Genomic DNA, 19,183 nt, shown 5'->3' on the forward strand with positions numbered 1-19,183 from the left:
TGATGATATGAAAGGACGAAGACATCGATACACTAGGAGCAATCTAATCCCTTTCCCTATCTCCAAAATCAAATTTACATTAAAAGTTAATACATTTTCTTTTTTGTTTTTCAATTAAATAATCTTTCTTTTTACATTTATCATTGCATTTCTTCTCTCCTTTATCCAAAACCACTTTCACAAAATATTAAGAAATTTTCTACAGAAACTTTTCAAATATACAGAAAATTCACTACAGTTTTTCTCTCTTTCACTCACGACTCTTTAAATCACTCCTTAAAATATAAAAACTCTACTCACATAAAACAATGTATACGATGGGAATTCTCTAACATACATGAAATAATCCAATGTCTAGTAGTGAAACGTCCAAATCATATCGTGTATATATTCACTCCAACTCAGGTTTAATTCATTAACTTCACATCCAATGCTCTTTCTCTGTTCAACTCCTTGACGTTTTCAACTGATACTCTTATCACATGTTTATGGTGACGAACCGTATTACTTGTTTAAAGTGATGCACCAACCGTATCACATGTTTATAGTGAGGAACCAACTTACGCAACCTTGTAATATCACATGTATATGCTGCAACAATTTTGTGTTATTGGTAGGACTAACATTCAATCATAAAAAATCAGAACATGCAATACCCTCATCCTCAATGTGTGACCAATGTCAATCCCATTGGTGACTCGTTGCTCGCCATTGGTCCGCGGATATACCAGTGTGTATCCGGTATACCAATTTATATCTTATGAGGTTAAAGTTTTTCTGTTGAAATACTCCATACCCAAAACCCAATTTAAAATGTCAAATACTTAAAAAGTGTCATTTATCTGATTTCTAACTTCAATGTGTTTATGTGCCTGACCAACTTACTTTCGGTCGTACCGTGTACACCAGTCGGTTTAACCATTCACAAGCACCCACAAAACGCATTCACTATGATACGACATTTCAAAAGCGTGATATTCTTCATAAGCATATATTAATTTTTCAAATCCACAAAAACAAACACTGACAAATCATTCGACAACACGAAGTCAAAAGTTGGAATCCGTATACAAGAACACACATCAGACAAACAAGCCCATAAATCGCCTCTTTTTCAACACAAAGTTCATATATGATAGATATAACATCTCCTTAAAAACCCGCCCATCCCGCAGGTTGAGAACTCGACTTACTTTCTTTCTTTTTGGAGTCACCGAAACCTTGAGGTGGACTCAAATGCACGTTTACCTGAGAGCTGGGAGTAGGAACCGCTGTAAAGCTTTCTGCTTCAAATCCCCAACTGGTGGCTGCTGCTGCTGCTGCTGCTGCCACTTCTACAGGCGGTTTGTTGTTCTGGTGGCCATTTCTGGTTCTAACAGATTTAGAGTTGGTAGTTGTTACAAGTGGGGTAGTTGTTACAGGTGGAGCCTCCGGAAACGCCTGCCATGAGTTTTGCTCAGACTTTGGAGGTGTGTCATCAAACAGTCCCTTTTCATCAAGCAAACATTAATCAAGAACATATACCGATTGAACAACACAGTTTAAAGTTATTTGAATTATGTAAATATTAATTTGTTAAATATATATGACTACAAAAACTACATTAACACTAATCTATATTTAGATACAGAGAAAACCTTATGGATTTTAAATATACTAATATGGGAAACTTTTGCTGGGTTTGCCCTATTTCCACTGTATAAAACTTTAAATTACAGCTTTGTCTTTTATGGTTGGGGTTTATACGCTACTCATGTCTGACTTCAATAAGTACAAAAAATGTCACTGAAGTTCATGTGTTGCAGCGGTTTTTCGTCCTTTGTCGTATAAAAGTTCTGTTATGTAACTTGCTAGATGATTAATGTGCCCTTTTCTAACTGACTTGTTAAAGGTTCATGTGAAGGTATTTATTGTGTTTTTTTATTTTTATCTTCAAGTGTGTCCCACCCATTCTTTAGTTTTCAATATTAAATGGAGGGGTAGTTTTGTCATTTAAAATAAATTTAATAAAACTTTTGAGAAATTTACCTGCTGAGTGGGAGACTGGTTTTGAATTACAGGAGATGACTGGATTTTGGTGGCGGTTTTAGTTGGTGACGGGGTTGTAGAAGCAAAAGTTTGCTTCAAATCATGAAGCTCTTGCCTCTGTGAGCGACAAATAGCAGATAACTTTTCATATTTGGAACTTAACTCACTTTTCTCCATATTAACCTGCTTCAGCTGTCCCTTCAATCTTTCCACCTCAGCCTCTAACTGTTCTTCTTTTCCGGAGTCAACATTACTCATTCTGGGGTTAACTTTATTAATATCAAACTCAGTTGCAAAGGCATTTGTACCATCCTGGAAAAAGTTCATTTCGAAGTCCTTTGAAGGGCCAGATTTGTCCTGAACTGGTTTTTGTGAGGGACTATTTTTGTGCATAGAAAATCGCCTTTCGGGAACACTTGGCTCTTCATCAAATGTAACTTTGCTAAGATCTTCAGCAACAGCTGTTTCCTTACCATGCTGAGTTGACCAAAATGCACCTATGGGCCCACCACTTCCCACCGGTTGAGGTGAGGTCCGTGCTGACTCAGCAGTGGTTGGAGGTGGAGGTGGACTTCTACGAGGCATTGGACAAGATTTGTTTGCAGACTTTGGAATACCTGTTAATCCACCAGCACCAATAATAATAAATTGATTATAATAACAAAGTCCTAATTCTTGAGATTAGGTAATAATTTCGTGTTTTAAACCCGTTTATCATTAGACGGGTTGTATTATTATCTTGAACGGGTCAAATTAAGGATCAAGATAAAAGCATGGTTAAAAGTCAGAAAAGTTACATAAATCGTTTTATTCAAAAATTTAGATTAACATTGTTCTTACATTTGTGGCCTTGTGGGCCAACCAACCTACCCACCCTGCTAGGCTTGTGAACAAACACGAACAAAGCATGTTTGTGTTCGCTCGTTTAACTTAACTGAACAAACGATCGAGAACATGAACATTTAAACGAATAAGACTTTCTTTATCTTTGTTCGTTAAGAAAATGAATATGCTCACCCGTTAACAGTAAAAACGAACCGAACAAACACAAACAAAGCATGTTCGTGTTCGTTCGTTTAACTTAACAGAACAAATGATCAAATACGAACAACAAAAAGAATGGGGTTTTCTTGTTCGTTAAGAAGATGAATATGTTCATTCATTAACAGTATAAACAATCGGTTCATGAACGAACATAACTGAACATAAATTAACAAATGAGCTAAACTAGCTAAAAGAGTATAAGTAGTGTGAAAAACAACATGTGCCTAAAAAGTTTTGAAACTAGACTAAATTGTAATGGACTAAAAAAAATTGAAAGAATATATTGACAAACGTAAACTGGCAAACTTAACATAAACAAATTCAAACAAAATAACGTAAACAAACATTCACGAACATAAATGAGCGAACGAGACGTGTTCATCTTTCTTCGTTTAACTAAACAAACAAAAACTTTATGTGCAAATTTGTCCATTTATTGAATAAACGAACATAAACAAACTTCCCGGCAAATGTTTCACAGACTACTGAATGTTCAGTTCGTTTACAGGCCTACGCACTGCTTTGACGAATACTAAAAAACGGCTTCTTTAACCTGAACCCGTTATGAACCCCCTCTACTTTAACTAATAATTAAAATAAAATACTTAATAGCAAATAGCAGATACTCAAATTAAGCTAGATATACCAATTTTGGGGTTAAACAAATGTCATCTGGCAAGTCTTTGTAAGATTTGAGATTTAAAGTTTGAACTACTCTAATAAGCCAGAGTTTTGATACGATTAAATTGAATGTTCATAATTTCATATTAATAAGTGCACACTGCATTATGGCCAAAGTCAAGCCACTATAAAAAAATTTTAATAAAATTTGGTGTCATACCTTCAGTCATGTCAGTTTGAAGCATTTCAGGTGGTCTATCTGGTAATGACTTTTGTAATCCATCAGGTAACAGACCATTAACACGAAACCACACCTGCATCAATCAAACAAAGTAGAATCAGTGATCATGGACATGTTATGTTCCATGAACATGTTCAATCTATAACTAACCTAAATTCATGGAGATGAATGTCCAATCAAGCAAAGCTCTTGCCTGCGTGATGTCTGGTCTGGAATCTGGTGAAGATTGCAGCATGTCCCTGATTAAATCGGTAATGGATGAGCTGTACTTTGGTTGTTCTGGAATCCGATAGTTTCCGTTCAAAACTTGAAGCTTCGATTCACCATCAAATGCAGACTTGAAATAACATATGCGAAATAGAAGACACCCGATCGCCTGTATTAAATGAAGTTCCGCATCAGCATGTTTGTGAGTCAACCCAAACACGCTTTAGCATGTCACACAAGACACATAAAGACCAATAACCTTACCCAAATATCAACTTTCTCGCTTATAACTTCCCTAAGAAACAGGTCCCACATCTGAATCAAGAACAAAAGTTAGAAATGACGGAAAAAAAAAATTGATCTGAGTATTAATTATCGTGTGAAGAAAACAAGTCCTTTATTAAACCTCAGGTGATCTATAGGCAGGGGTTGTGTGCTTCCGTATATTGTCTTCTTCAAGGCCCATTTCTTCTGGCCTCTCAAAACGTTTATGATTCGTTGAAGTACTACCAAAATCACATAACTTCCATAAACCATCAGGTCCAAGCAAAAGATTCTCTGCCTTCAAGTCACTGCAGTTGCAGATTTAAAATTGGTTACTAAGCCATAAAGGAACAAATTGCAATATATGTATAGTGACTTACCGGTGAGCAATGGGTGGTGACTGACAATGCATAGCAAAAACTGCATTACAGATATCCCTAAACATTAAAAGTATCTGTTTTTCCTCAAAAAAACCAGCACCTCTGCTCTCAAGAACACTAACCAGAGACTTACCACAATACTCCATTACAAGGAGTGCTTCCTTCGTTCTCTCCATATCAAAAATAGAATGAGCGCATAGCATAACAACATTCGGGTGTCCTTGAAGTGATTTCATCACAGATATTTCTTTCTTCACTAGTTCTAGTGATTCTTCATCATTACATATCATGTGTTTCAGTGCATACTGCTTTGAACCATTTAGAGCATCTTGAGCCAAGTAAACACACGAGAACCCGCCCTCGGCGATGACGTGGCGAACATGGATTTTCAAATTTCCAATGTCGATCACGCGACCTTCAAGTCCTGATTTCTCCTTAGGCATGAATTGCTTGATTCTCCACATATTTGACAGCTAATGAAGAATCTACATAAAGTTAAAAAAAAATAGAGAATCATAAGCATTTGATGTTTATAATGCAGTAATGTGTCATCAGAGAAGTTGCAACAATCAGGTCATAAAATGCGTAACACTTAAATGATTAAGCAATCAGGTCATAAAATGTGTAACATTTAAACGTTTAAGCTGCAGCAAAATGAAAGTACATTTCAGGTTAAGTTGGACTAAAAAAGCTTAAAGTTGTGAATCATATTACTATAAAAAGAAGACGTAGTATTTAGTGTTTAAAATGATGAAAGCAAAGGCAATTTAAACTTTTGCAATTTGGAAGATCAAATCTTCATTCTTACGTTATTATATGCTGCCCTAATCAATCTTTACGGAAAAAATTATTAATAATATTGTCCTGATTTGATAAGTCCAGCAATCTGAATTCACTAATTAGATATGTCTATCTATTCAATAAGTGAGATTTCGCATCAACATAATAACTCTTAAGCTTACTTGAAACCTAATCGTACAAAGCAAAACCCTAGATCTACGTCTACTTCGCAAAATTAAATAAAAAAAGTCGTAAAAGAAAGAGTGAATAATAAACATTCAAAATTGATACCTGAAGAAAGAAAGAAAGAGAGTGAATTGAAGCGGATCGTTGTTGTATGAAGTGATATTTGTGTTTTAGATCTGGATTATTATTTGTATTTGTAGGTGCTTTGAGGTGAAGAAGAAATTGACGTAAAGAAAGAAAGAAAGTTTGTGGTGTGGCGGCACTTTCACAATATTATTATTATTATTATTATTGTTATTATTATTATGTCCCCTTGATATAGCTAGCGTGTTACCTCAACTATTTATTTTCTTCCACACTTTACATGTATGTTTCACCATAAAATTAAAAGGATTTCTCATTACTTAATTATTACTTGTTGTGTTTAAAATCATTTTTTATGAACACATCAAAGATAAAATTCTCTTAAAAAAAGATGATTGCCATAAGAGATTTACATAACAAACAACTTGAGAGTTGTTCAATTAATTGTAAGTCGGTAAGAATATATCAAATGTCTAACCACATTATAAAAAACGTTGTAAGTGTGTTAAGATGAAATAACAAAAAAAAAAACAACCTATGTCATCTAATGTTGGGAGCATCAATATGAAATGCACAAGTGTGAATTTTCGAAGACTATAACATATGAAAGATGCATATGTTATTAGTGTATACCGGTTTATATAAATCTTAATAGTTTTATTATGATATACTTATATTAGTGATTGATATATAGATGTTTCTACTACGATCAATGTTTTTGAAACTATGCAAAGGTTTTGCAAGACTTTATGATTTTATACTGGCACAATTCATTAGGGATGAATTTGGTACAACAACCATACTAAATCACTACCAAAAGTAATGACCCCAAATTCGCCAAAATGGGTACTAGTACCAAAAGTGCTCAGTATGGTACCGGTTGTGACAACCGCCAAAATGTTCTTTTGAAATGTCAATTTATAAAAGTTGAAGGGCCAAAGTGTAAATACCCAACAAAAGGAAATTGATGTAAAATTAAGATATGGTCGTTCTGGAGTATAAAATAAAATATTTAAATATATATTAAACTCTCGTTAAGAAAAAATAAGCGTTCAAAGTTATAAGATATTTAACCGAGTGATTAAACAAAGTCAAAGTCTAAATATTTTAAATGAGTATTAGTAAATAATATATATATGTTTTTATATATTGTGGAAGGAATAACTAAAAGAAAATATCTTCTTTTCTATAAGCGTGTGAGAGACACATGTAAGCTCTAAATTTAATTATGGAGATAAAATGATACTTGTCAACTTCTATTGTTAACAAGCTTAGTCATGAGGACACACATAATACTTTAAAATAGTTGGTGGAACACATTTCAAATTTTACTACACCATTTTCTAATAATTTGACACCTCATGATTCTTTAGCTTAGACATGAAGTATTCCTCACTTTATGAATATATGACTTAAGAGTTAATTTTCATTCATTCAAACTTGAATCTCTCCAACATCGTATAAAAACGAACCTCTTCTAGTATTGTTTCGTTTTCAAGTGACCCGACTCTCGTATCTTAATAGCGTGACGACTTTACTCAAGAAGCTATAACCATCATTTTCCTAGCTATTTGTTAAACTTGTTTTAAGATACATGCATACATATAATTTAGGCCATGTTTCCCCTGTTTGTTGATCAAAATAAAGTGCACTTAGGATATGCAGTTGTTTTTGTGTTTTTATTTAAAGTCTGTACTGCATTTCCAACTCATTCTCTATATTAATGTGAGGATAGTTTGTAATTATAGGGTGTGATTTTGAGTGGTTGTGAGTGTGAATTATAGGGTGGAGAGAGAAAGGGTAGTGATTTTTTGTAAATTTGAGGAAACTTTGTTTGTCCCTATATATTTTTTAATATTTGTTGAATTGGTTGTGAGTAAAGAAGAGATAAAACTGTAATGATAAATGTATAAAGTAATATTATTTAATTGAACATGAAAGAAAAATGTAGTGTTTTGTAGTGTAATTATAAATATGGAGATGGAGAATGAGATGAGAATGCTCTTAAGAATTCTATAGAAGAAGATTGCACCAAAAGTCTGTTTTTATATGTAAGGAGATTGGCCTACTCCACAAGCTTCTATTACCAGAGAATTGGGCCATTACGTTGTTTTGAGTGAATTACAGTGAGGTCTTAATAGAGCGCCACGATGGACGACACTATGTTTCCCAATCGCCTCTTCTATAAGAGTTTTGTTGTTCAAATGTAAGTTTGATTGGTGTGTTGAAATGGTGTTGAATGACTTATTTATGCTAAATAATTGGAGAGTAAGGGCAAGGCCAACACCTCAAGAAAGTGAGGAATCATGAAAGAGGCTATTGACATTCAGGTAATGGTAGATGTATCAGTTGTAGTGGTTTTCTATGAAGTAGGGACACTAAACAACGTTGAAGTCGTTGTTAAATGCGGGTGGAACTCTTGTATGCTCATGCCTACCATTTGGATTTTAGAGGATGTTTGAAATCTCAAAACAAAATTTGATGTTCAAATGGAAGTAGTAATAGCAATAGGGCTTATTAAGAGCATTCCTAGCTCATTTCTTACCGTATATTCATATATATCATATAATTACATTAAAATCACTGTATTTTCTTTCTCCTTTTTAATTAAATAATGCATTTTATACATTTGTCATTATATTTTCTCTCTCTTATACTCACAACCACTTTAAAAAAATATTAAAAAAATATACGGTATGTGCAGTGAATCCCCAAATTTAACTTTTTCATATAACATTTTCTCTCTCTTCTATTCACAACCACTCATAACCATACCATATTATTTACAAATCTCCCTCACATAATTTTAGAGAATGAATTGAGAATTCTCTAACGTAACATCAACTAATAAGGTAGGCAATCTTGGTGCAATCGGTTGGGGTGGTGTTGGTGCCAAATAGGATTCGAAGTAATCAAAGCTTAGCTAGAATAGTTTGGAAGGTGAAGATAGAAGTATACATGGCTGAGCCTGAACAATTGCGTTATGATACCAATTAATGTGTATTGAACTTTCTTAGAAAAACAAGAGAATAAAATAACTTTCTTTTGTACAAAAAGGTTATGTATAGTCTTACGAACACAAAAGAAGTTAATTATTGAAAATGACCTAGTGACTTACCACACTAATATCAAACCTAACAAAAGAAACTATGTACAAAGTACAAACCACTCTCATGTGATGCATAACTACACACAATATTATCCACTTTTCATAATAACACGATAATAAGATTAGCCAAGCAGTGGTGAACCTACCTTAGTGGTAGGGGGGACGATCGACTGTAGCCAATAATTACACTTTGTTTGCACATCCAACTACTCTGGCGGGACAACTTTTTTTAACCAGTATGTTGTTTAAGGTCTATACAACCATATATTGAAATTATACTTGATGAAAACACCCAAGTATTTTATTTTGGGTCGTTGCAACTGACTTTTCCACCTCATAATTTATCCATGAGCAAAATTTTGAACATATAGAATGTAAGATACACACAGGTTAAGATGAAATGAAAAACAAAACATGATCGAATGGATGGTCAAAGTATTTGCCGTAATTTTGTCATTTTCGTCATTGCACTTCATTAAGTCGCATGTTATGTGTTCATTAATGTATCCAGAGTAGGTTTACTCCGAGCTTGAAAACAATTTTACAAGCTTAGCTGGAGCCACGTTAAGCTAAACAAGTAGAGCTTAAGTTTACACGAAACTGATTTGTTTATACCTCTATTAAAATATTATAAATATAATAAAAAGATAGAATTACAAATTTTGTCCTTTAAACATATGCAATTTATAGACCAGGTCCTTTAAATATTTTATTTGTAGGCGGTGTCCTTTACAATTTTCATTGCATGTTTGTTTGATTTTTGTCATTTTGACTAACTGGCATCCATAAACCCTGTTAAGTATTGGCATGTGTGGGCATTTAAGTCTTTTTACGTATACTATTTAAGTATACTTTTAATTAAAAAGGTTAAATATATTATTAGAAAAAGAAACTAAATAAAATATGTTAAACAAAAACCTTATTAAGTTTTGGCATATTTAGATTTAACTGAGTTTTTGGATTGTAGTTCGTGTAAAGGAAAAAAAACAAATGTATTTTGTCATAAGAAGAACACTGTCCGCAAATAAACTTTTTAAGTAACCTGATTTATCAATCGCATCGCATATACATAAATGACAAAATTTGTAATTATGTATAAAAAAATCTATACTCTTTCAATAAAATGTAAAAAAATCTCAATTTATGTTTTTATCTCTATCCATCGTCACTACTCTCTTCATTCACCATTTCTTGCTCAAACTGCAAATTAATTATTATCTCTCTCATCTCAGTAGGGGTTGTATTATTCTTCCAAAATGGCCACAATCTCTGCATCCCCACTATCCTTCAAACCCCAAACACCAATCTCTTCAAAACCGAACACCACTCTCTCTAACCCCTCTTTCAGTTTTCAAACCCAAGACAGCCCACAAGGCTTCTTTGTGTTGCCGAAGAAACTGCGGTGGCAATTGACCCTTCGTCGGAAGCCGCCAGGCGGCTGTATGTCGGTAACATTCCTCGGACGACAACCAATGATGACCTCCAGAAGGTTTTTCAAGAACATGGTGCCATTGAGAAAGCAGAGGTTGTTTTTTAATTTATGGGTTTTTTTTTTATATTTTATTATATAATTATGTATCACGTTTGAACTTTGAGGTCATATTACTTGGGTTTGAGCTTAAGGATCAGTTTAGGGGTGGGCGTGTTCATATTAGCATTTGAATCGGGCTCCAAAAACTTGAATTTTTTATTTCTGTTTTTTTGCATCGAATTTGTGGTTTTCGATTCTATATGTGAATTCAAATGATGTAGATATTTTTTTATATGTGCATAATTAGTTACATGCATAGAAATTTGGCTTTGCGGTTATTGCACATTTTGATGTTTTATTAGTTTCATAAACTTGAGGTCAAACCACTTAAGACTTAAACTTAGGAATTAGTTTCACTTATATACTTATTATTGGTATAGATTGTTGGCATATTCAACTTCTTCTGGTGCGTTTTTGAACCGGGTTTAGGAACTTTCCAATTATGTACATATGTATGCCTGGTGTTTGGTTTGTTTAAGATGATGTGAACCCCTAATTGTTACCATCAAATTTCAGATTTTGAAGCATCGGATGACTCCTTTTCTAATAAAGTACATACATAGTTTGAGTAACCAAGTCTTATCTTTTTTTGCATTCGGGAAATATTGCTCGTTTTTGATATTTATAACCAGGCTTGCCCAAATTTACGTGAATTGTTGAAAATAGTTCATTTTTTGTTTGCTAGAATCTTTAGGATGTTTGGACTTGTGTTGTTTGTTCGGCTCAAATGGCAACCGAATTGTCAAATTATAAAAATGTCCCTGGTTTTCTTTTCAAAATATTGGTTTTTGTCAGCATCCAAGTTAACAGCTTTGTATAATTTGAATTTGTAGGTACTGTATGATAAGTATTCTGGAAGGAGTCGAAGATTTGGTTTTGTCACAATGAAAACCATTGAAGATGTAAATGCCGCTATCGAGAAGCTAAATGGCACGGTGAGTTGCTTCCATCGCATGCAAAATTACATATTTACCCATTATCTGTTGATATGCGTCAACAAGAGTCTTCATATATTTTTATCATTGTTAAAGGGTATGTTAGAGACAGAGCAAACTTTAAGCTTGTAAATGAACCGAGTGAACATGAAAGGAGCATGTTCATGTCCGTACATTAAACTTTAACCGAACAACGATTGAACGAACAAAGTTTTAATGCTCGTGTTTGTTTATTTTCGTTCGCTAATGTTATAAACGAACGGTGCACGAACAAACATAATTGACATAGATGAACGAACTGCTAAAACCAGTTATAACTAAAACCAGTTATAACTAATGTGTTGGGCCTAAAAAGTTATTAAAACTATAGTATGTTTTATTGGGTCGAATAATTTTAATGAATATATCAACGAACAAACTTAAACAAATGAACATAAATGAACGTAAACGCGCGAACATAAACAAATTTAAATGAACAAACGTTCACGAACAGACACAAACAAATTTAAATGAACAAACGTTCATGAACAGACACGAACAAATTTGAATGAATGAACCGGACATGTTTTCATTTTCGTTTGTTTAACTAAATGAATAAACTTTTTTGTTCATGTTCGTTCGTTTATTAAAATAAATGAACATAAAAGAACTTCCTACCGAACTGTTCACTGAACGTACGGTTCGTTTACATGCCTAAGCAAGCTACATAACAAGGCACCTAACTTATGTCCAATTTAATTAATAAAAGGTTTACTACTTGTAATTTTAATCAAAATGAGGATTTTACAAAAAAATCTTCAGTTTTTTTCAAAATTACAAGTTGGATACATTTCAAAACAAGAAAAATAATTTATTAATATCTATAATAGAGATTGAACATAAGTCGGGGTCCAAATTGCCCTTTTTATATATGACTAAAAGACATCCATCAACAAGGGTAACATGGTAATTTTCGTGACCAGGAAATCGGAGGGCGTAAAATCAAAGTAAACGTCACAGAGAAGCCTCTGACTGGAGTCAGCTCTACACTCCTTCCATCAGAAGAAGCCCCATTTGTTGACAGCCCTTACAAACTTTATGTGGGTAACCTTGCAAAAACCGTGACATCCGACTCCCTTAAAAGCTTTTTTGCAGAAAAAGGAAATGTTCTTGGTGCCAAAGTGTCTCGGGTTCCAGGAACTTCAAAATCGAGTGGGTTCGGGTTTGTTTCGTTCTCGTCAGAAGAGGAGGTAGAAGCTGCCATTTCATCGTTTAATGATGCTGTAAGTTTGTAAATCATGCATGTTTGGTTGTACTCTTAATACACTGCTAGTGTTGTTTCAGTTTGATTGTTTTGGATATGACTTTTGTTATATGTGTTCTTGCAGGTGCTTGAAGGCCAAAAGATTCGTGTAAATAAAGCTTAGTTGTACAAGAAAACAAGTTTTCGGCTTTTTTGTATTAAATTATGCTCGGTATTTTTGTCGGTTTTTATCTATGAGCTATCATGTTTAAGGTTGTGTAAGCTGGTATGCTTGCTGAATGATAGATGACTGTTTGATGGATGCTCTAATTAGATAGACTTTTAATCAAAATGATGAAATTATAAATAACAGTAGTTTTAACACTGGTTATAAGTTTGGAACTGACAGCCTTATGCACAAACGACTACGATTTGGTTAAATGTTTACATATTGCATGAACACACTCGCTGATGTTTGCAATATGGATGTTGATGAACCTGCGGAGTTTGAACCCTTTGCAACAAGTATTGGTCATGAAGATAACGAATAAGAATCGGGTTAATGTTATTTTATCCTCGCGGTGAACATTTATGTTAGGTTTTTAGTTTGACTGTTGTTAAATGTGAACTTATACGTTTTGTCTAGAACCTTTGAGGTTTGTTGAAGCGTTTGGTTTTCTAGCCGTATGATTGCTTCCGTTAGCCACATTCTAAACCCTTTTTTTATAAAATCCCATGCGATAGGTGCTTTTTATCATATTTACATTTTACACGAATTCACTAGATATACTTTTGATGCGATAGGTGCTTTTTATCTCATGTTCTTAAGATCACTTAAGAACATGTTGGGTTTAGGGAGCTGCTCCGTAAGATTTGAAACCACAACCTTACACTTGTAAGAATTTGAACCCATAATCACGCATTTGTAAGGGGGACACCATACATAACTACATATTTCAAGCATTACGTATACATAATAAAAGTTAATTGAAAGGTTTGTATGATTTTTTTAAATTAACAAGACAATCTATGATTATGGTATTTCAGGCATTACGTATGCATAATAAAAGGTGATTGACATGTTTGATTTACACAACCAATTTCAAGTTTTGAACCACATTGTTAAGTTAGTAAACCGCTAACAAATGAATCATTTGAATCTCAAAGTAGATATACCGATCTACTTATTTTCATTTAAACAATAGTAATCACTAGGCTCTGACTCTCGCCTTTTAATTTTGCGTTTTCAATAATTTATCATTGTCTGACTCTTTTATCATAATTTAAGCTTTTAAATCTTCAGATAAAAACAAACTCAAACATTACATTTATAAAAAAGAACACAACTTGAATTTCCCGGGCACAAAATGAGACCTTATCTTTGTCACTGGACCACCAACCCTAGAACAGACATACAAATTATTATATTTTATAACTTAACACTTAAAAGTCACAGATTCGTCCCAAGTGCTATAAAAAAGAATTGTCACAAATCATAAACTATTTCAAGTTTTTTTTTTATAAAAAAAAATAAAATTGTCGTATAAATTTTTGTAAATGTAAACATAAGATTGGTGTACGTGTTGTTATTAGGGTTTTTTTGATTTTACGATTTTGCCCTTTGACACATTTTACATATAAACCAGACCACCAGGCTGTTAGGGTTTCTTTTTCTTGCTTGCAGACGGCTGCTCTTCGCAGGTAATTTGAGTTCCAGTCATTGTTCATTGTTGGATTAATATATCCATCCATTTAGATCAATTAATTAATTAATTTAGGTTTTGTTTACTGTGAATCTGATTTTGCTTGATTATTATTGAATGAAATGCATACTAGACTAGTTATTAACTGTTCTGTTAGTATACTACTTACTGCTTGATTATTCATCTATCAACTAAACTAATCAGTTATGATCTTTAATCTAAACGATGCCGAGCCTTTTCGAGCTCCAGACTTGTATGTATTTTTAAGGTTTACTTATTTTAGACTTGCATGTATGTATTAATTTCACAGAAGAAGAGCAATGGCTTGTTTAAGACCTCGAGCCGAGCATTAGTTAATAAATAATAAACGATTGCTTGTAGTTTTGAACTTGGGGTTGATTTATGCTTGTTTTTAGCTAACGAGTTTCTTCTGGTTTTTCTTTTGACAATTTAGGTAAGAATCAATGGCACCGCAGGCGAGGAAACCTCATGCGTGCAGAAACCCTGATTTGATCAGAGGCGTAGGCAAGTATTCAAGGTCAAAGATGTACCACAAGAGGGGTCTATGGGCCATCAAGGCCAAGAATGGTGGCGCGTTTCCTAAACACGAGAAACAAGCCGTTGCAGCTGCTCCAACCGAGAAGCCACCAAAGTTCTATCCAGCTGATGATGTCAAGAAACCGCTTGTCTACAAACGCAAACCCCGATCCACCAAACTCAGGTTTTTATACATGTTAATGTATATGCATAGTTTGTATATGTGTTGAATTGGTTTGTTATCTTATCTGTGTGTTTAGAGCTAGCATTACCCCTGGAACCGTGCTGATTATCTTGGCTGGAAGATTTAAGGGCAAAAGAGTTGTTTTCTTGAAGCAACTTACCTCAGGACTCTTGCTGGTTACTGGTAATGTTGTTTAACTTTATATTGTGTTTATTTTGTTTGTCTTTTAAAAGTGTTTTCCGCTTTCTAGGCCCCTTTAAGATCAATGGTGTTCCTTTGAGGAGGGTGAATCAGTCGTATGTGATTGCAACATCAACCAAAGTCGACATCTCGGGTGTAAACGTTGAGAAGATTGATGATAAGTACTTTGGAAAGAAGGTTGAAAAGAAGAAGAAAGGAGAAGGCGAGTTTTTTGAGGCAGAGAAAGAGGTAACTGGTTGACTCGCATTCACAATTTTTTTGACTTTTTTTGGTTAAATCAAGAATCCTTTTGACCCATATGAGATTGGGTTGACCCGTGTACACAAACTGAAGTTATTATTAATTATTAAATCATGTATAGGAAAAGAGCGTGCTTCCACAGGAGAAAAAGGATGACCAGAAATCAGTGGATGCAGCATTGATACAATCCATTGAGGCTGTACCTGATTTGAAAAGCTATTTGGGTGCACGGTTTTCATTGAAAGCAGGCATGAAACCGCACGAGCTTGTCTTTTAGACGCTACTTTTGAATCAGTTTATGTTTATGTTTGGTTTTGATGGTGATCAACAATGAAGTTATATTCTACTTTCCTATCCATCGAGTTTTGGAATCTTTATTTTTGATCTATTTGTGTGTTAATTGCCCGCTTTTGATGTGTCGTTATCTGTCTAGTTGAGGGTTTTAGTCTGTGCCAAGTTATTGGTGAACTGAGTTGGTAGTATAAAGGGGCGTTAACGTCTGAAATGGTCGTTTTGATGAGAATTTTTTAACCAAACCTCTAATTACGGCTTTAAGAAACAACGGTTGAATCCTAATTCATGCCACCTAATTAGAGGTGCACAAATCGGGTTCACCTTGAAAACCCGAACCGGTTCGGAACCGGTTTTTTTCACACCGGGTAGAAAATGAAACCGGTTACAGTCAGGAACCGGTTTGGTTCCCGACCCGAACCGATGCCCAGAAATGCAAACTTTTAGGAACCGGGTAGGTTGGAACCGGAACCGGTTTTTACGTAAAAACCGGTTCCACCGGTTTTTTTTGAAATTTAAACATTATAGCCGTTAGGAACCGGTTCCAACGGCTATATAGCCGTTTTAGACCGTTGAAACCGGTTTTTTAACTATAAATAGGTTATCTTCTTTCTATAAATAGCAAGGTTTGTTTGTGTACTTGTTAAACCACTCCCAAAACTATAAAACACACTCCAAACCACAATTAACCTTAAACCGACAACAAATGGCAACCAATGATGACGTTGTTATGGTGATCGAAACAACAAGATGCCCCGATGTTTGGGTTCATTACGATTTGTGTCTCATGACCGACTCACATGAGTTGGCACGTTGCAAATATTGCTCGAAGTTTCTTAAAGCAGCCTCCAACTCGACATTACGAAAACATACGAATAAGTATTGTCGAGAGAAAAGAAGAATGGAAGCTAAAAAAACGGAAGTGGGAGAGTCGTCCGGCTCTACAACCCAAAAATAAGTATTCCCGGGTTAAAACGACGGACTTTGTTTTTTATGTTTTAGTTGTTATGTTTAGTATCGTTTATGTTTTAATAATGTTTGTAATAGTTATTTTTTAGATGAATAAAATGTTCGTCGTTATTAAAAAAGTAACAAACAATTAATCATGAGTAACAAAAGTAATTATAATAAAACAAATCAAAACTAAATATTAGTTGAACAAGTTACAAATAAGTTTACCAAAACAAATAATTACAACTCTTCTTCGTCTTCATTCTCGTCTTCACCCTCGTCTTCGTTATCGGAAGAAACCCCGTCCTCCGCCTCCTCATCATGAATATGACGCTCTATTGGTATTTCGTCTTCAAAGTTCGCCTTGTGTTGTACACGATCCACCGCATCCAAATAGTCCTTTAGGCAAATGCAAACCTCTAGAGACTCGGGAGTTAGTTTTGTTCTTCGCATAGATAACACTCTCCCACTAAGAGAAAAAACCGATTCGGAAGCAACCGTTGAGGCTTGTACGGCAAGCAAATCACGAGCCATGACGGATAGAATGGGAAATTCGTTTTGTTTACCTTTCCACCAAGCCAACAAATCAATATTGCGAATTTCGTCGACCGTTGCGCCCTCAACATAGTTTGCTCCACTATATCGACCAAGTTCGCTACTTGGTGTGTTTCCTCTTTGCCTCTTAGATGCCGATTCACGAATCCCATTCATCAAGTTTATAAGTGGGTCATTGCACGGCCTACCAGTTGTTGTTTTTTTCACAAAAGACGATCTCGTGCTTGGACCATACATTTGAAAATAATGGTCATAAAGGTCTTGAAGGTTTTTGTTGAACTTGTCCTTCGCTTCCGTCGACAACTTCGGGTCAATCTCGTGCATACCTAAGTTGTCGAATATTTCCTCAATCGTTGTTTCAACCCCATTAACATTCCAATAGGGGTTTAATGCGGCGGCACAAGTGAAGACCGGCGGTATGATTTCAAAATATTTTATGAACTTTTCTTTCATCACCGCAACAATATTTTCGAAGAGTTTGTTCTTCTCCGCAAAGCTTTTAAAAACACAAGACATATAGTACAATTCTTGCAAAACCCAACAACTAGTAGGGTAATAGACTCCCGATAATTTTGTTGTTGACTTTTTGAACACATCAAGATACTCCAACAAATAACCGACTTGGACCCAAACACTTTCTGGAAACATATCGGCCTCGCGTTCTTCAACAAGATTGTTATGAAAAGCTTGTAAAGTTTGGCGTTGGGCAAAAGCACACTTTAACATATGACAAGTTGAGTTCCAACGGGTTGGAACGTCCCAATTCGGCCCCAAATACTTTCTTTCAACCGACTTGCAATAGTTCTTATATTCAAGATGTCTTCTTTTACCACTTTTGAAGACATCTTGTAACATAAGTCTAAAGTATTTTAAATCATCACAAATGTGTTCATTGTCAAGACCTATTTGGACAACCAAGTTGATGATATGTGCAACACATCGGACATGAAAAAAATCCCCGAAACAAGGTGGTGAATATTTAATGATAAATTTTTCAGCCGCCTTAGTATTGTTTGAAGCGTTGTCAAACGAAATCGAAAATATTTTATTTCTCAAGTTGTAAGTCGTTATAACTTCATCAAGTAATTCAAACAATTTTTCGGCGGTATGTGGGAACGGGAAGTTTTCAAAAGCGATGGTGCGTTTCATCAATTGCCATGTCACCGGATCAACCCAATGAGCGGTGACACATATGTATGATTCGGGCAACCCGTGTGGTGCCGACCAAACATCGGTAGTTAAACTAACCATGGCTTCTAAAGAATGAAAAGACTCGATTAACTCTTTTTTAGCACACTCCCACAACCTGATACAATGACGTCTTAAGGTAGTACGACTTACATGTGTGTATCTCGGTTGTAGAGTTTCGCGAATCAACGACGTCAACTCCGGGTCATCAAAGTGGTTAAACGGCAAACCTCGTTGAATAACGAACTTTGCCATTCTATCTTGAACTTGAGTCGTGTTGTAACGAAATAGTGTACCATCTTTACCCAAGTCAATTTGATCGGTCGCGCCAATGCCTTTCAACGCCTTGCAATATGGCTTCTCGATGTGCTTTCTCAAAGTAGAGTTGAAATCGTGCTTTAATAATGAACCACATAGTTTGCAACGAGCCTTTTGATAACCTTCGTCATCCACAATCAAATCCCAATTCTTCCATACGTCTTGGTTGCGGTTATGGTTGACTACCGTAACAACCCTTGGGTCCTCCGTAACAGGAACGGGGGCAATAAAAACACTCTTCTTAGCCTTGTTGTTAGTTTTTTTGATGGGTGCCATAATAATATTTAGTTGGATGGTCGGGTAAAGGAACGGGTTTGCTAAAGGAGTAGTATTGTAGTTTGTTTTTGAGTTTGGTGGTGAAACAAGTAATGGAAACAACTTAT

At 34.8% G+C, this 19,183-nt stretch overlaps 2 protein-coding genes and 1 pseudogene across 4 annotated transcripts; 2 read left to right on the forward strand and 1 right to left on the reverse strand.

The window, feature by feature from the left end:
* Nucleotides 1–1,013: 1,013 nt before the first annotated feature.
* Nucleotides 1,014–5,929, reverse strand: LOC143613952 (uncharacterized). Its single transcript, XM_077087526.1, has 8 exons — nt 5,857–5,929; nt 4,786–5,270; nt 4,548–4,713; nt 4,406–4,456; nt 4,128–4,310; nt 3,914–4,007; nt 2,029–2,645; nt 1,014–1,488 (listed from the first exon to the last, which is right to left on the reverse strand). The coding sequence occupies exons 2-8, from the start codon at nt 5,247–5,249 to the stop codon at nt 1,153–1,155; spliced, it is 1,911 nt and encodes a 636-aa protein (XP_076943641.1). The 5' UTR covers nt 5,250–5,270; nt 5,857–5,929; the 3' UTR covers nt 1,014–1,152.
* A 4,256-nt stretch (nt 5,930–10,185) lies between these two features.
* LOC143613951 (small ribosomal subunit protein cS22-like) lies at nt 10,186–12,998 on the forward strand (annotated as a pseudogene). Its single transcript, XR_013150213.1, has 4 exons — nt 10,186–10,469; nt 11,309–11,410; nt 12,373–12,672; nt 12,778–12,998. The product of XR_013150213.1 is annotated as a small ribosomal subunit protein cS22-like (transcript).
* A 1,282-nt stretch (nt 12,999–14,280) lies between these two features.
* On the forward strand, nt 14,281–15,917 carry LOC143613949 (large ribosomal subunit protein eL6-like). Of its 2 annotated transcripts, none has more exons than XM_077087523.1 (5): nt 14,281–14,333; nt 14,790–15,056; nt 15,133–15,239; nt 15,307–15,485; nt 15,619–15,917. In XM_077087523.1, the coding sequence occupies exons 2-5, from the start codon at nt 14,800–14,802 to the stop codon at nt 15,772–15,774; spliced, it is 699 nt and encodes a 232-aa protein (XP_076943638.1). In that variant the 5' UTR covers nt 14,281–14,333; nt 14,790–14,799; the 3' UTR covers nt 15,775–15,917. The 2 variants fall into 2 exon arrangements, with proteins under 2 accessions (XP_076943638.1, XP_076943639.1); XM_077087524.1 differs by having other exon boundaries at nt 14,296–14,342; nt 14,795–15,056.
* The last annotated feature ends 3,266 nt before the right edge of the window (nt 15,918–19,183 follow it).

This window comes from Bidens hawaiensis, unplaced genomic scaffold, assembly GCF_021521415.1.
Source record: "Bidens hawaiensis isolate Kalapana, Puna unplaced genomic scaffold, B.hawaiensis_p1.1 tig00038577_1, whole genome shotgun sequence".
Lineage (NCBI taxonomy): Eukaryota > Viridiplantae > Streptophyta > Magnoliopsida > Asterales > Asteraceae > Bidens > Bidens hawaiensis.

Excerpts from the sequence above, each read along its gene's own strand:
- LOC143613949 (XM_077087523.1), top strand. The coding sequence starts at position 14,800 with ATGGCACCGCAGGCGAGGAAACCTCATGCGTGCAGAAACCCTGATTTG. Across the intron at positions 15,057-15,132 it reads CCCCGATCCACCAAACTCAG|AGCTAGCATTACCCCTGGAA; the intron begins GTTTTTATACAT and ends CTGTGTGTTTAG. Across the intron at positions 15,486-15,618 it reads TTTTTGAGGCAGAGAAAGAG|GAAAAGAGCGTGCTTCCACA; the intron begins GTAACTGGTTGA and ends AATCATGTATAG.
- LOC143613952 (XM_077087526.1), bottom strand. The coding sequence starts at position 5,249 with ATGTGGAGAATCAAGCAATTCATGCCTAAGGAGAAATCAGGACTTGAA. Across the intron at positions 4,311-4,405 it reads GCGAGAAAGTTGATATTTGG|GCGATCGGGTGTCTTCTATT; the intron begins GTAAGGTTATTG and ends CATTTAATACAG. Across the intron at positions 4,008-4,127 it reads CCAGACCAGACATCACGCAG|GTGTGGTTTCGTGTTAATGG; the intron begins GCAAGAGCTTTG and ends TGATTGATGCAG.